This window comes from Crocuta crocuta, unplaced genomic scaffold (genome assembly GCF_008692635.1).
Source record: "Crocuta crocuta isolate KB4526 unplaced genomic scaffold, BGI_CrCroc_1.0 scaffold110, whole genome shotgun sequence".
NCBI classification, from domain to species: Eukaryota; Metazoa; Chordata; class Mammalia; order Carnivora; family Hyaenidae; genus Crocuta; species Crocuta crocuta.
This window is the reverse complement of record NW_027527386.1, coordinates 2531329-2547040: the sequence shown is the minus strand read 5'-3', so window position 1 is coordinate 2547040 and position 15712 is coordinate 2531329. Positions and strand designations below refer to the sequence as shown.

The 15712-nt window shown below is 64.7% G+C and overlaps 1 protein-coding gene across 1 annotated transcript; it reads right to left on the bottom strand.

Moving 5' to 3' along the window:
* Positions 1–2750: 2750 nt before the first annotated feature.
* On the bottom strand, positions 2751–15252 carry CACTIN (cactin, spliceosome C complex subunit). Its single transcript, XM_077747725.1, is given in 10 exon segments — positions 2751–3780; positions 3983–4266; positions 4352–4474; positions 4970–5162; positions 8476–8590; positions 8693–8848; positions 9401–9562; positions 10070–10165; positions 12301–12772; positions 15081–15252. Coding segments are annotated over 10 exon segments (2253 nt in total). The 5' UTR covers positions 15242–15252; the 3' UTR covers positions 2751–3289.
* Between the last annotated feature and the right edge of the window lie 460 nt (positions 15253–15712).

Sequence of the window (15712 nt, the reverse complement as noted above, 5' to 3'; positions counted from 1 at the left end):
ATCCCCGGCTGGAGAAAGATGGAGCTGGACACACACACAGCCTTCTGTGGTCAGGCAGGGCTTAGCGGAGCCCAGAGGTGAGCCAGGCAGGCGTTCTGAGGCGGGGAGGTGCGGGCTCTGGGGCTCTGTGGGATGAATAGGAGTTCCCCGGGTCTGAGAGACACGGTGGGGGCAGACACTCCCTGTTTAAAACTTCAGAGATGACAGCTCGAGGCTGCTGGGAACTGCAAGGCAAGCAGATGTGACGGAAAGGGTGCGGAGCGGGGCTAGAGGTGGCGGGGACTCAGGGAGGCTGTCCTCTCCCCACTTCCTCTGGCCCGAGATAACAAGGGCAGCGTCCCTTCTGGGAAACGGCCACAGCAGGCGTCGGAGGAGGGCACTTAACTCGCATTTCGTCCGGGCCTCGTGGCAGCTCCTCAAGGCAGCGGGGAAGATGCTCCTTGTGAAGACGGGGAATCCGGGGCGCCGGGCTGGCTCCGTTGCTGGAGCGCGCAACTCTTGATCTCAGGGTTGTGAGTTCGAGCCCCACACTGGGTGTAGAGATGACATTGAAAAAAATCTTAAAAAAAAAAAAAAGACAGGGAAACTGAGGTGCGGAGGGAAGAAATGATGTGTCTACGGCCACATGTGGGTGGGACGTGAACATGGGCTTCCCCCACCTCCCATGCTCCCTCCCTGACCCCGCCCTGCTCAGCCAGGGAGGCCTGCGGGGAGCAGCAGTGGGAAGAGAGGCCAGGCTCAGGACGTTGCCCCCCGTGGCTGTGGTTTCCGGTGGGGCCAGGAAGGGAATGTCTATTCATAGTCTCCACAGCCAAGGGCGGAAAAGGACCGGGTTGGGGGTGGGGGCAGCTTAACATGCTGGGTGGACCCTGGGCCAGGGTGGCGCCTCCTATCTGCCTGAAGGGTCTCCCTGACCCCCAAGAGGGGCCCTGTGCGGCTCACTCGTCGGCTGGGGCTCCCCAGGGCCCCGGGGAGGGTCCGGGTCCGAGGTTTGCAGTCAACCCTGCTGTGACCCCGCCCTGGGCTCACCGGCAGCCCCGCCCCGCCCAGCACCTAGGACCCTTTCCCGGGAAGCCTTCCGTGTTCCTTCTGGGGTTCCCCAGACCCACGGCCTGCCCCGGCCTCAGCCGGACTCCGGGGGGTGGGGCGTGTCTGAGCCTGGCCCTTCTCCCCCCGGACTGGGGGCCTGGCTCCAAGCATGCACCTGGCGACTGGGGGTGGGGGGCATGGCCACTTTGTTCCCCCCCCATGCAGCCGTCTCCCCCCGGGGTCGACCCCCACCGGGACTGCAGAGAGGGTGTGAGGAGCTGGGACTCCCCGGGGAGCAGATGGAGAAACTGAGGCTGGGACACGGGCGGCGGGCTTCTCCAAGCTGCAGGAACCTGGACCCGGGTTCTGACCCCGAGCACCGCTCTCTGGTCTGAAGACGTGGCTGTGCTCCTCGTGAGCAGAGTCCTGCTGCGTGGAGCGGGGCGAGGCCCGGACACGCCTGCCACGGCACTTACCCATCCTGAGAGCAGGCGGCCAGCTGGCGCCAGAGCCTCCGGGGCCTGGCCCACTCAGCCCTGCTCCAGGGGCCTGTCCTGAGCTCGGGGACGGTGGCGCCAGCCAGGATCCACGGGTACCAACTGCTCGGATCCACAGGGGATTCTGAGGCTGCTCCGACCACACAGTTGATTGGTGACATCTGTCAAGGCCTCTGAAGGGGATGGACGTGCTCTGTGCGATGCCACGACTGGTGGCCTCACTGACCTAGACCACGGTCTGCGGCTCGGGGACACACTCCCTGCTGCGTCACAAGGCCTGCTGCCCGGTGACCTTGTGTGAGGACATGGTTGGGAGCGCCCGGGGCCCGGGGAGGGCACCATGGGCACCGGGCCGGATGGTTGCCTGTCATGAGGGCGCTCTGGGCACCGTGAGGGTGGTTGTTGAACAGCATCCCTCCAACCCCACCCCAGTCCTAAGGACCACTGATGTCCCCAGACGTCCCTGTCACCCCTTGGGGCTTTGGAGGACGGCTACTCGTCCAGCACCTGCTCCTTGTGGAGGGGGAGGGGCAGGAAGGCCTGAGGGCTTCAGGAAGCTTCCTGAGGGGCTACTGCTGACTAGTTCTCAGGATCATGGCTATTTTTAAAGGGTCTTTCTCGGGGTGCCCGGGAGGCTCAGTCGGTTAAGCTTCCAACTCCTGATTGCAGCTCAGGGCGTCTGGAGTCTGGGCCCCATCAAGCCCTGCGCCGACGGCTCAGAGCCTGCCTGGGCTCCCCCTCTGCCCCTCCCCCGCTCGCTCTCAAAATAAATAAAACAAACGTTTAAGAAATAAGAAAGCAGGGGCGCTTGGGTGGCCTAGTCGGTTAGGCGTCCAACTTTCGCTTAGGTCATGATCTCGCGGTTCGTGGGTTCGAGCCCCGCGTCGGGCTCTGTGCTGACTGCCAGCTCAGAGCCTGAAGCCTGTTTCAGTCTGTGACTCCCTCTCTCTCTGACCCTCCCTTGCTCACGCTCTCTCTCTCTCTCCTAGAAATAAAAATATTAAAAAAAAAAAGAAGTAAGAAAGCAAATAGATAAAAGGCCTCCTTGCTGTGATGTACGCCACCGGGGCTCCACGGATTGACGGACTGACGGCGGGGCCGCCGCTCTGCAGAGCTTCTGAGAATCTAGAAGTATTCTAAAATAAAGCGTTTATTAAAAAAACATGCAACTCCATGAATGGACGAATTAAGTGAAAATAAGATATTTCCCCACACCTAAAAAANAAACTGGAAGCAACGTTTCTGGGTGCCCCCGTCCCCCCCAGCCCGCCACCCGGAGGCGCCGCACCTGTCGGGCCGCAGGGACGCGGGGGGCAGCTCCGTGGGGGCCGGGAGCCGATCTCCAGGAGCACAGCTGTCCCACCGTGGGCGGGGGGCACCCAGGCCAGATGGGGGCACCGCAGCTGCACGCGCAGAGGCCGGGCTCCCGGACCCGCTGGGGGACCAGAGCGCGGGTTTCCCCTGGGTCAGCCCTTCTGAGACGTCCTCGGACCACAGGCCAGCCCGGGAGAGGGCGTGGGGCTGGAGTGGGGGGGGGTCCTGCCGCTGCCCTGCACTCAGTTTCCCGGCCCCCCCCAAAGCCTGGCACCCCAGCTCAAGGGGGGGGGGCGCCGCGGGGCGGGGCTTGGGCCTCAGTGCCCCCGGGCCGTCCTGCGCTCTCCCAGGCGGGTTCCCCGGGGCAGAGTGAGCAGAGTGAGCGTGGCCAGGCGGGGCCCAGGGCCCGGGACGGGGGGGCGGCAGTCCGGGGTGAGGGCACCCCGCCGTCACCGGCGGTAGCGGTAGCGCTTGAAGTGGAACCAGAGCTGGAAGATGCCGTTGGCGAACTGGCAGCGGAAGCCGTGGCGGTGGGAGTACTCCCACTCGCGGTTGACGATCTTGAAGGCGATGTCCTCGTAGGGCGGCCCGGCGTGGAAGCGCAGCGTGGCGAAGTCCCTGTTGTCCGGGCGGGCCTCCAGGAAGTACTCGGGCGTGGAGCGCTTATCGATGAGGTCGGGGTAGAAGATGTTGAACTTGTAGCCCTGCACGATCTTGGGCGGCGGGTTGTCGAAGTCGTAGTGCGTCTGGTTGTACTTGTTCCACTCGAAGCCCGTGTGCACGCGGTTGAAGAAGCGCGGCTTGCGCGGCCGGTACTTGTCGGCCCACAGGTAGGCCTTGCCCGCCAGCGGCATCTCCACGCTGAACTGCGCCTCGTCCTGGCCCATGCCCTCCTTGGCCCGGCGGAAGAAGATGTCCTCGGCGCTCTCGCTCGCGTCCCCTGCGGGCGGGCGGGCAGGGCGCGTCAGCCAGGCCCAGTCACCCACACTGCCCTCCCCACCGCCCCGGGTGAGTGCCCATGGCGCGGGGCCCCCATGGCGAGGCTGCAGTGCCTGCCGGTTACAGGTGCGGCTGCGGCCCCGAGGGACCCTTCCAAGCCCCTGTGTGCAGGGCTGGGGCCACCCAAGGAGACGCGCCCTCACCTGTGACCTGCAGCTGCTGCCGGGACAGCTGCAGGCGCTGCAGGTCCTCGTCCGGCTCCAGCACGTGCGCGTCCAGCGGCAGCTCGTGCGCCGAGAGCAGCCGGGGGCTGTACTTGCCCGCGTCGTAGTCGTCCAGGCTCTGCTGGATCAGGTCCTCCTCCATGAGCACGGCCTCCCCGTCCGCCTCGCCCTCCGCCGGGGCTGCCCCCTCGGCCTCCGGCTCCCCCGATCCCCCCTCGGAGGAGGGCCCGGGCGGGGTCGGCGCGGGGTCCTCAGGCTCCAGGCTGCGGGAGAGACAGAGACGCGCGGGGGCTGGGCGGGCTGCCCGGGGCGGGGNCGAGGGGCGGCATGGGGGAGCAGGCGGCACACCTGTGGCCAGGGGATGGGGGCTCCTGCTTGAGGATGGGAAACAGCGGCTCGCTCTCCACGCCCTGCTCCTGCTTCAGCTTGTACAGCTTCTGCCGCAGCACGTCCTGGTGCCGCTCGCGGAGCCTGCAACGCAGCTGGCCGTCACCCCCTCGCCCAGGGCCCTGCCCCACGCCCCTTCTCGTGACCCGTTAGCTGGAGGACCTGGAGCCTGGGGGGCATCAGGCCCCCCACCCGGGCCCGGGCTGTGGAGGACAGGGCGGGGCGGGTGTCTGGGTCCAGGGTCGGGCAGTGAGGAAAACGGGACTCAAGGTCACAAACCCCGCTGGGGGGACCATTTCATGGAGGGGAAGGACAGGCGCCTGTACGGGGGACTTGTGTGCCTCATGAGCCACTGAGCTGGGCTGAACGGGACACAGGACGCTGGGTGGGGAGGAGAATAAACCTAGAGACAACTCTGCAGTTGGCAGCAGACACTTGTACACGGAAGGCGTGGGGTGGACAGAAGACGGGGGGGTGGGGGACAGGTGGCCTTGGGGCGTGTGATGCTGGCAGACCCCTGCTCACTGCCCAGGGCCCTGGCCCGGGGGGCGGGGGGTGGCGCCCGGGACACCCGCTGACCTGGCGCGTGCCATGTGGGCGCGGAGCTGCTGCAGCAGGCTCTCCCAGTAGCCCATGTCCAGGTTGGGGCCCCCGGCCCGGATTTTGCCCTCGATGCCCTGGAAGATGACCTGCAGCTGGCTGTACGTCTTCCCCTTGAAGACCGACTGCACGTCGGAGCTGACCGAGGCGTTGACCCCTTCTCGCCGCTCGCCTGCAGGGGGTGCAGCGCATGGGCAGGGCTGGCAGGGGTCCTGACCCCCCCTTGGCTGGCTCGGCTCCTCCCTGGGCTCTGGTTCACCCCTGACTCTGGCTGGATCTTCCAACACCAAGGTGGCGCTGGGCCACAGGCCCCAGTCAAGATGGTTCTGACTCAGTGGGGCTGGGGGCTGCCGGGCAGACATTTCCCAGCCTGGCGTGCCCGGTCTGCCAACCCCCACCCACACTGGAAGAGCAAGGAGGGATCAAACTCCTGACAGCCAGACTCTCAGGAATTCATAGTTTGCCCTGTTAGTCTCAGCTGTGTGATCTTGGGTAGGTGGTACACCCTCTCTGGACCTCAGTCTTCCCAAGTAAGGAGAGTAGCTCACTCCCCAGGCATTGCAGGAAATCCTGACACCGCCTGGAAGGCAAGCACACCCCCTCTCTGTCCTGCATCCGGCACTGGCTGGGGGCTGGTTGGGGGCATAGGGACAAGCCCCCTGCTTCAGAATGAGAAGCCCCCGAGAGGAGGGCTGGATGCTGCCTGAGCCTCCTTGCTGCTCATCAAACACACCAAAACCCACCCCAGGGCCTTTGCACAAATATTGCTTTCCACCAGCAACATGCTCTTCCTTGTCCAGTCTGCTTCCCAGATCCCACCAGTGCTGAGCGAGAGAGTCCCATGGACCAGAAAGCCTTCCGGGACCACCAGGCTGCTCCCCTCGGCCTGCACGCCTGACTGGCGGCTTCCCCAGGGCAGGGACCCTGCTGGGCCTCCGGCTGCTGCCTCCACAGTACGCCGGGCCTGCGAGAGCTTGGTGTGAAGCTTGTGGTGAGTGCAGGGGTGCAAGCAACGTGCGCTCCCTGCCCGAACCGGCTTCTGACACCTCCACCACCGGGGACTGGCTCCCAGCGGAGCAGACAGGCTCACAAAGGGCCAGAGTCCCTCTGGGCAGCCACCGTGGGGCCCCGGAGTCAGCACCTGGACACTCGGCCCCTCCGCCAGGCACCTGGCCGTCCCCAGGCAGCCCTCGTCTGAAGGCACAGAAACGTCACGGGACCAAAGCTGCCCCCTGCGCGCTCACACGGAGCGTGAGGACGTGCTCTGACGGGACGCGTGCAGACGTGTGACGGACGACGGGGGTGTGGGAAGGGCTCCATTACTCTGGACCAGACCCCGTCAGGAGGGACGTGTGAGTTTATGTCGGAGATCTTCACGCGTGTCTAGAAAGCAGGCGGGAGGTGGTGCAGCTCAAACTATGAATCGAGAGGCAGCAGCACGTCAGCAAGAAGCGGGGATATTTGTGGGTTTTGTGGCCTGGACTCTGCTTTCAGCCTCTTTACGCACATGAGCACATCACGGGCTTCACGTGCAGGACGCATCACAGACGAGGGAGTGCCTCGTCCGAGGACGGGGGTGGGTGCGTGGGGAGGGGAGGGTGTGAAATGGTTTCTGCTCAAGGAGAGACGTCACAGCCCAGTACCGAGCGCCGGGCCCACTAGCGCACTGTCTGTGACGGCAGCTTGGGAGGGAAGGTGGCATCAAGGGGAGAAGCCACAGGGGATGGTCCGGGGGCTGCGGACACCCACCCTGCCGCGCATCCTCAACGTAGTGTCTTCTTAGTGAAGACAAAAGAAAAAGCCCAACTTAATTTAGAAAGACGACACCCGGCCCGCAAGGGTCTCTGGGAAGGATCTCGGAAATCACGCCGATAAGAGAAACAGAAACACAAGCTCATCTCGGGATGCCCGGAGCCAGCTGGGACCCCAGCCAGGACAGGGGAGGAGGGACAGTGGGCGGAGGAGCCTCTGCTGTCCCCGAGGGAAGGGACGTGGCCGCAGAAGGGGGCTGGGGACCGGGCGCAGGGGAACCATGGGAAGAAGACACCCAATGGGCAGTGCTCCATCCTCCGCAGCCGCGGGTCGGGGTCTTCCGTGTCCAGGGGACGCCCTGCCTCCGCCCCGCCCCCGCCAGAGCAGAGCGAGGAAACGTTTCCTGAACTGCACGATGCCCAAGAGTGTCCTGGCTTCCTCCACAATTTACTGAGGACGTGTCCCACACGACGAGGGGACAAAGCATGAGAAAGGGGGATGTGGGGTAGTGACAAAGGGGCTCCAACACAGAGGGAGTGAGGAGGCAGTCAGTGCAGGGTGGAGGACACGGGGCACACGGGGGGGAAGGAGTCCCGTGGGGACCCTCTGAGGAGTCCGGCTGCCTCCCCAGTTCAGCTGGAGGCCTGGGGTGGCCGGTGCACCCGACACAGGGACCGGCTGATCGGCCTGGACTGCGCTCAGAGCCACACCTGGGCCGGTCAGGGCCCTTCGGCCCAGAATTCCACACCCATAGCCTGTCACCAAGGGAAGTCCCTCCGCGCATTTCCGAGAGCAAAGGATTTCCTTCTTTCTCCGGAAGTTACTACAGGATGTGCCGGCCCAGGGCTCAGAGAACCAGGAGAAACAAAGAAGCACTTAAAGAGATGATGAGGGACCTACCTCCTTCTAAGAGGAAATGGCCTCCCCAACCCCAGCTGAGCAACAAGGGCATTTACGTGGGCCTGGGGGGAAGAGGGCCACCGTGGGGGCTGGCAGCCAACACCACAGCGACACAGGGTGACAATGGAGCCTGGTGACCCGCACACGAGGCCCCTGGGGGTGGAGGGGGAAGGGGGGGGCGGTTGGTCATTAGCTTCTAGGACAGGGGTCTCAGCCGGGGCTGTGCTGTCCCCACATCTGTGGCTGTCACAACTGGGGGAGCTCCTGACGGTGAAGGGGTGGGGTCAGGGCCGCTGCTCAGTTCTCCCAGGCCCCCCCCCCCCCCCGCTCCGCTCCCCCGCGGGATCACCTCCCTGGACACTCTCTAGAGGGAAAGAAAGCGACTCAGAAAAGAACATGGGGTTCAACAGGCTGGGGTTCTAGGGGCCTCCCACACAGGCGCAGTCCTGCTCTCCCTCAAACACACCACGCTGAGACCCAACAAAACCTGAGACCCAAACAAAACAGACTCCTGGTGGCACCACTACCAGGAAGCCAAGTGCCGCTAAGCCATCTTTGAAGGAAGTGGGGGAGGGGGGCTGCTGGCCTCCGAACCCCCCACGGCCGCCCCCAGGGCGAGCCGGGGCCAGGACCCGCTGCTCCTGCTGCAGCCCGCCGCTGCCCCCTGGTGGCTCCTGGAGAGGCCTTGACAGCCGTGGAGACCTCAGATGGGGAAACCGAGGCGGGCAGAGAGCCTGAGGTGTCCTGGGAGGCCCCCCGACCCCGCTCCCAGATACGTGTCCCCAAGAGCACAGCGGGGGCTTTCGGTCAGCCTGGCGCCAGCCCCGGGTTACCTGGGCCCTTGCCCGAGGCCTCCAGCTTGCGGAGCTTGGCGATCTCATCCTCTGTGATGGTGGTCATGTCCCGCCAGAAGTCAGCGTTCTTGCCCTGCTCCAGCTCCATGTACACCTGGGGCGGAAGTGCACAGGGGCAGGTGAGGGGGGGGACGTGCCAGGGGCCCGGGCGTTTGCGGCGAAGCGGCGGAGGGCGCCCCAGGGGCCCGGGCGGCACCTGGATGTCCTCCAGCAGGTCCTCCATGTCGGCCACGGTGAGCCCGTTGAGGAAGGTGTAGGGCTCGTGCATCTCCACAGCCAGGTCGTCGTCCTCGGCGCTGATGTATTTGGCCAGCAGATCGATGGGCTTGGCCCTCCCGTCCCGGATGCGGATCTTGGAGCTGCCGGGAGCAGGGAGGGGGCGTCAGAGCCCAGGATGCACCCCTCCCGAAAACCCTGCTGGGTGGGGAAGGGCTCGTGTGGGAGCCAGGGGAAGAGCCTGGCCTGCAGTGGGTGGCAGACAAAGAGGTCTTCCCGGAAGAGGGGGTGTCAGGCAGCTGGAAGACATGGGCCCTGACGGAAGCAAGCAGGGCAGCTGCGGAGCAGCAGGGGGGAGTGGGGCGGGGGCAGAGAGGACCACCTCCTCCCCGTGGGCGACCTGCCCAGGGTGGAAGGTCTGAGGCATCAGTGCCACACCCGTGGGGACGTATGTCGGGAACGGACACTGGTTCTAACCCAAGGGAGCCCCCGGGGCAGGCGCAGCTGGTAGGCGNCCTGGGGGCACGGGGGGCGGGGTGCACAGCAGTGATGGACAGAGGGAGGAGTGATGGGGAGCGCGCAGAGGGAGGAGTGATGGGGAGCGGGCAGCGGGGGGCAGGCAGGGGCTCCCCAAGGAGGCTGTGGGTGGAAATCTGAAGGGCAAGAGATTCCAAGCAGAGCAAAGGGCCTGTGCAAAGGCCTTGGCGGGGGGAGGNTCCTATAGGTGGAAGTTGTCTTCCTGCTCCTCCCATGTCTTGAAGTGTTCAGCCTCCTTCTCCCGCTGCAGCATCTCCAGCTCCTGCTCGCGCATGGCCTTCTCCCGCTCCCGCTCCAGCCGCAGCTGCTTCACCTGGGGGCGCACGGAGGGCAGCGTGCTGGAAGCAGGCCCCGCTGGCTGGGGGTCTCTGGGGCCTGCCCAGCACCGTGTCGGGCCACGGGGTGCTCTGGCGTCAGGGGTGGGCCTGGCCCCAGCCCCGGACATGGACTGGCCGGGGAAGCCTGAGGCTGCAGACAGGCCTGGGCCAGGGGGCTTCTTCCTGCTGGAGGTGTGGCAGCCGGGGCCATGCTGGGCCCCTGAAGGAAGCTTCTGAGAGTAAAGCCCAGAAGCCAGCAGACCCGACAGGCGGAGGGCGACAGCCTGCTGGGGACACAGCCTGAACTCCTGGATCCAACTGTGCCTGAAGCCAGCCTCCCCTGAAGCTTCTGTGTACGTCAGTCCGGGCATCCCGTCACTGAAGCCATAGCGCGCGGGCCTCTAGCTCCTCACAGGGGAAGGTCCCCAGCCCTGCACAGGCCCCCGGCCCGCGCAGCTCCCCCACGCGCACAGGCCCCCTTCCCTGCGCCGAGGGCACCCCACCTTCTGCAGCTCCAGGCGATTGTCTTCCTGGATCCTCTTGTTCCGCTCCTTCAGCTCCTTCTCCTCCAGGTGGCTGATCCCCTTCTTTTCCAGGGCCTGGAAGGGCCAAGCACTCGGCACTGAGCAGAGCCGCCTCCCTCCCGCCTCCCCAGGCCGCGCCCACTAAGGGTCCCCTGTGCCAGCTCCACCAGGCCCAGGTGGGGACCCGCCAGGCCTCGCGGCGCCGCAGGATAGGGAGTGAGGCCACGGCCGTGGCCCCCGGGCTTCTGCTGAAACCGCAGCCTCCACATGTGCAGGGGGGAGGTGGCTGCCCACCCCCGGGGGCTCCCGAGTGCCCGTCACCCTGCACCTGCTGAGTGCCAGCTTGCTGGTGCCCGAGCCCCCTGCAGCTCTGACGCGGCCCCCGTGCTCAGGGACTCCCGGGGCAGCAGGCGACACGACAGATATCTCCTCCTGTGCCTCCCCTGCTGGGGGCGCTTGGGGCACAGGGGCTGCAGACCCCTCGAGGCCTCGACATCACAGTTACTGCCCGAGCCCGCACCTCCGGACGAGCGCGACCCCCGGCTCGAGGGCTGCACCCCTGCACCGGTGCGGTGGCCTCCCCAGCCTCAGCCTGGGCTGCCGCAGGTGTTAGCGGTGACTGGACTCTTCGCCGCTATGGCCACGTGGACCGGCAGCCCAGAGCACAGACGTGGAGCCGGACAGCCCCAGTTCCAGTCACAGCTGTCGTTCCCGAGCGGGGGACCTCGGGGCGCCCCAGTGAGGGGAGTCGGCACAGGGACGCGCTGCAAACCACGCCGGGCACTCTGCCCGCCCGTGGCCCCGGGGCCCAGGGGACAAGCACGTGGTGCCGCCCAAACTGCAGGTCTGTCCGGAGAGGCCTCAGCAGCTGAGCGGGGGCCGACCCCCCACCACTTATCATGGGGGGGCGGGCAATCCCCCCGCTCAGCGAGGCTCCAAGAGACATTCTGAACCCTCAGGGAAATGCCTGGGCACATGCGCGTGCAAACCACGCCCAGCTCGTTGGTCTGACACTCGCTGAGTGCTGGCCGTGAGCCAGGCTCTGGGGACAGCGCTCGCCCTGTGTGGCTCACGGTCTGGCAGGAGGCACGCGCTACAGATCAGCCCGTGTTCAGGTGTCTGCTTTGCGAAGAGACCTTTCTGGAACGGCTTGTTGTATTTTTTGATGAGAGAGTGCGAGTAGGGGAGGGGGTTGGCGGGGGAGGGAAAGAATCTCAAGCAAGCTCCACGCTCAGCGCAGAGCCCTCCTCCAGGCTTGAGGTCATGACTGTGAAATCATGACCTGGATCGAAATCAGGACTTGGGCACTCAACCAGCTGAGCCACCCAGGTGCCCCACGGCTTAGCTTATTTTACTTTTTAATGTTTGCTTATTTTATATCTGAGAAAAGGAGAGACACAGAGAGAGAGAGAAAGAATGATGCTCACGAGCTGGGGAGAGGCAGAGAGGGAGGGAGACGGAGGACAGCAGAGAGTCGGACGTGGGGCTTAAACTCACAAACCGTGACACTGACCTGAGCCAAAGTTAGATGCTCAACCAGCTGGGCCCCCCAGGTGCCCTAGACCGGCCGATTTTAAGCCAGGGCACCCGGACACCTGGCTGCCCTCTCCCCCCCAGCCCTGCACTCTGCTCTCTACTCCACGGCCCCCATGGGACCGCTGGCTCCACAGAGACCTGTGTCACTCCAGCTCGCGGACGCACGCCAGGGCCTACACGGCCTCCGGCACCAGCGGGTGCATGCAGCGTGTTTGCTGGTGAAGCGCTGGGAAGGGCGAGGCAGCACGGGGAGAGGGCGAGGCAGCACGGGGAGAGGGAGAGGGAGAGAGAGAGAGCGAGCGAGCGAGAGTAGGAGAACATGCGCGCGCCTGCGGGGCCGAGGGGGCCGGGCCAGCTGGGACCCTAAGGAAGGAGAAAACAGCAGCCGCGGAAAGAGGCGGGAGACGGTGCCTGGAGCGCACGTGGTGAGCGGCAGACCCGCGGCATCTTACGGTGCACCCTGCTCGCGCCCCCCAGATCCTCGCCCCCTCACTCCCCCTGCAACGAATGGGTGCTGGGTGAGGGTTAAACTGGGTCCAAAAAGACCCATTGGCTTCCCAGCCCCGGAGCCGAGGAGGAGACCTGCAGAAACCGGGTCCCTGCAGGGTGACGGCTCAGACGAGGTCACGGGGGTTTAGGCTGGGCTCTAACCGATGACTGGTGTCCNCTCCTACCTTGTTCCAGATGAAGGTGCCCAGCAGGTTGTTGTCGCCGAAGGGGTTGTCGGTGTTGGTGTAGCCCATGTACTCCTCGCCCCAGCCCATCTTCTCACGCTTCTTCCGCTCCTTGGCCTCCTTCTTGGCCAGCCGCCGCGCCCGCTTCTCCTCAGGGGTCTCGAAGGCCTTCATCAGCTCCTCCTGCTGCTTCCGCTCCTCGCGCAGCCGCAGCCGCTCCTGCAGGCTGTGCTGGTGGCTCAGGGCCGCCGCCGCCGCCCGCGGGCTCTGCGAGCGGTCGGGGGAGGCCAAGCTGCACGCCGAGGAGCCCGGGGACCAAGAGCGCGTCCGCCGGCGGCGGCACCGCTGCTGCTCCTGCCACTCCTCCTCGGAGTCAGACTGGGAGGAGCGGCCGCGGGAGCGCCACCGCGGGGGCGGTGGGCTCTGGCTCTGCCGCCGCGGCCGCTGCCACCGGTGTTCCTCCGAGGCTGACCTGGGGAGGGAACCCACAGAGGCCTGCTCACTGCCAGTCTTTCGTTTGACAGATGTTCACTGAGCATCTGCTACGTACGCCAGGCGCTGTTTTAGGTTCTGGGGACACAGCAGTGACCCCGACGGTCCCCCGCCTTTGGGAGGTTCGCATCAACAGAGAAACACGCAGCGTGACCCTAGATAGTGCTATGAGTCACAAAGAAGAGTGACTTCGCGGTAGGGGATGCAGCTCTGCGGGGGCAGCTCTGGAGGACGTCGGGGAGGAGGCTACAGGGAGAAAGTGATCTGGGCAGGAGGCACGGCAAGAGCAAAGTCCCTGGGCAGGGATTTACTCGGCGTGTTCAAGCAGCAGCATGGAGGCTCGTGTGGCTGGGGAGGAGCGTGAACAGGGGAGTGAGGAGGGAAGTGAGGGCAGCGAGGCGGCTGCGCCCAGACGGCACAGGGGCGCTACAAGTAAGAACCAGAGGACCTGATCTGTCCACGGCAACACGAGGGAGCTCATGGGAGAGGGTGGTGTTTGCACTGGTCCCTCAAGATGTGCAAGAGGGACCTGGAGCAAGATGGGCGGGACTGAAGAGCCAGGGAAACACTGTGAGCAGGGGAGGGGATGTGCGAGCCGTAGGGACAGATTCTTTAACGGTCAGGGCCTTTGCGCAGAGGACAACCAAATCTCTTTATTTTGTTAGATGCTCCCCCTAATAAGCTCAGTCAGAAAGTCTACACGGTGGAAACCAATTTCTCTGGAGTCTGCGCATTTGATCAAATTTTCATGAACCACGTCGACTCGTGTTACAGATCTAGGATGGCTGATTCTGGTCATTCAAAAACCAGGAAACAGCAAGTGAAAGGTCTAGGGCACAACTCTGCCGTCCCGACTGCAAAAGCAGTCCCAGACAGACAGGAGAAAAGGGACACGGCTGGGTCCCAACACACCGTCACTTCTGCACCCCAAAACTTGCATGTGTTTGGAGATCTCATAAGCTTGTCACATGTCATGAGATACTACTTTTGACTTTTTCTTTGCCATCTAAAAATGTAAAAACCGGGGTGCCTGGAGTGGCTCAGCTGGTTAAGTGTCCAACTGCAGCTCAGGTCACGATCTCACTGTCTGTGAGTTCGGGCCCCAGGTCGGGCTCTGGGCTCTGTGCTGACAGCTCAGAGCCTGGAGCTGCTTCGGATTCTGTGTGTGTGTGTCTCTTTCTGCTCCTCCCCTGCTCTCTCCCTCTCAAAAATAAACATTAAAAAAAATTAAAACGTAAAAACTATTCTTGGTTCACAGGCTATAGAGTTTGCCAGGCCCTGGTTTAAACCACCTTCGTTACTTCTGCTCTGCTGCTTTTAACTTCTTGGGATTCCTGGGTTGCAACAATCTTATGAGACTCACAAGAGAAAAACCACCTTCTCAAACGTAGAAGGGAATCAGCCGCGTCTGACTACAGTCACTCTGGCCACTGGGTGAACGGGCCAAAGGGATGGGACACAGGGCGTGCTCGGAAAGGCCCCATGGAGATCTTGAGGAAACTTGGGCCACAGTGGGGCAGGGACTGGCCTGATGTCACAGGTCACACCCGGGAACCTAGGTCTGGAAGTTGGTCCCTGGCACCGCTCTCGTCCCTTGCTGCTTGGAGGAGACTTCAGCCAAATCTGGACGGGGGTCCCATTTCCAAAAGAAAAGGGCTGCTGGCCGCAAGGAGCTGAGACCCAGGTCCTAGGAGTCAACCTCGTCCTGACACCTGTCATCAACAGTTCTTTGGTCTGACAACCACTTCTAAGAGCAAGTGTCGCCGCCCCTACTTATGAAATCCCTCTCCAATCTACCCATTTCCCCCACTGCGCCTCCCACTGCCTCGGTCTCTGACAGCCACCGCCGTCTGTTGCCTAGACAACCGCACCACCCTCCTCCTCCCTGTTGCCATTCCAGCCAATCTCCTCAGTCCCTTCTCCACGCGAAAACCCAAGGAGGAAGTTCCACCAAGTCCGACCACATCACAACCTTGCTCAAACTCCTCCCATGGCTCCCTACTTGCCTGGGTAACGGCCAAACCCGTCCGCACGGCACACAGAACTGCACGACCCGGTCTCCTCTTGCCGCCCCGACCCAGTCTCCTCGTCCCCTTGGCGCCTCGCCTCGCCCACTGCGCTCCGTATGTTCCCTCCGACCACCAGGTGCCCTGCCTGGAACGCCTCTCGCTTTCCCTTCGCTGCCTGATGAGCTGCGACTCGTACTCGACGTCCCCTTCTCCAGGAAGCCCTCTCGGACTAATCCGTGGGTCCCTGGCTCCCCAGCGCGGTTCACGCGGAGACCCCACCTGCGCTCCCGGCTCTGCCGCCTCCGCCTGCGCCGTACTTCGTCGTCCCGGCGCCGGCGGTTTCGCCGCCCATGGCTCCTGCTCCGACTTCGGCTCCGGCTCCGTTGCCTGCGGCCCCTGCGACCAGCCGACCGCGAGCGCGAGCGTGTGTCCCGACCCATCAGCTGAGACGGTGGCGGCAGCGCTGACACAAATATCCGGGGCCTGCGCCAGGGGCCTTCTTTCCCTGCGGCGCGCGCCTGGCTGCCCCGTCCGCGCCTGAGCCGGGAGATGGAAACCTGTCGCGCCGCCCCATCCCGCGGGGACGTCGACGCCCCGTAATCTCTCCACTGCCCTCAAAGGGGTCTGCGTGACGGACTCCCGCCGGACTTTCGTGCCCGGGGTTGGGGGCTCGCCCTTTAGGCAGTGCCAGGGGTAGCCCCACGTGGGTCCTCGCGCCTTGGTGGGGGGAGGGGGCTAGAGCTGTGGGCGGAGCCAGAGCGAACCAGGAACTGCACGTGGGGCGGGGCCTGGGGAGGCGGGACGAAGAACAATCGGCTCCGAGGGGAAGTGGACCGGCGTGGGCGGGGCCCCGAGGGCGGGATCGAGAGGAGGCGTGGCCTAGGGGCGGGGCCAAGGGGAGGGGGGGCCGG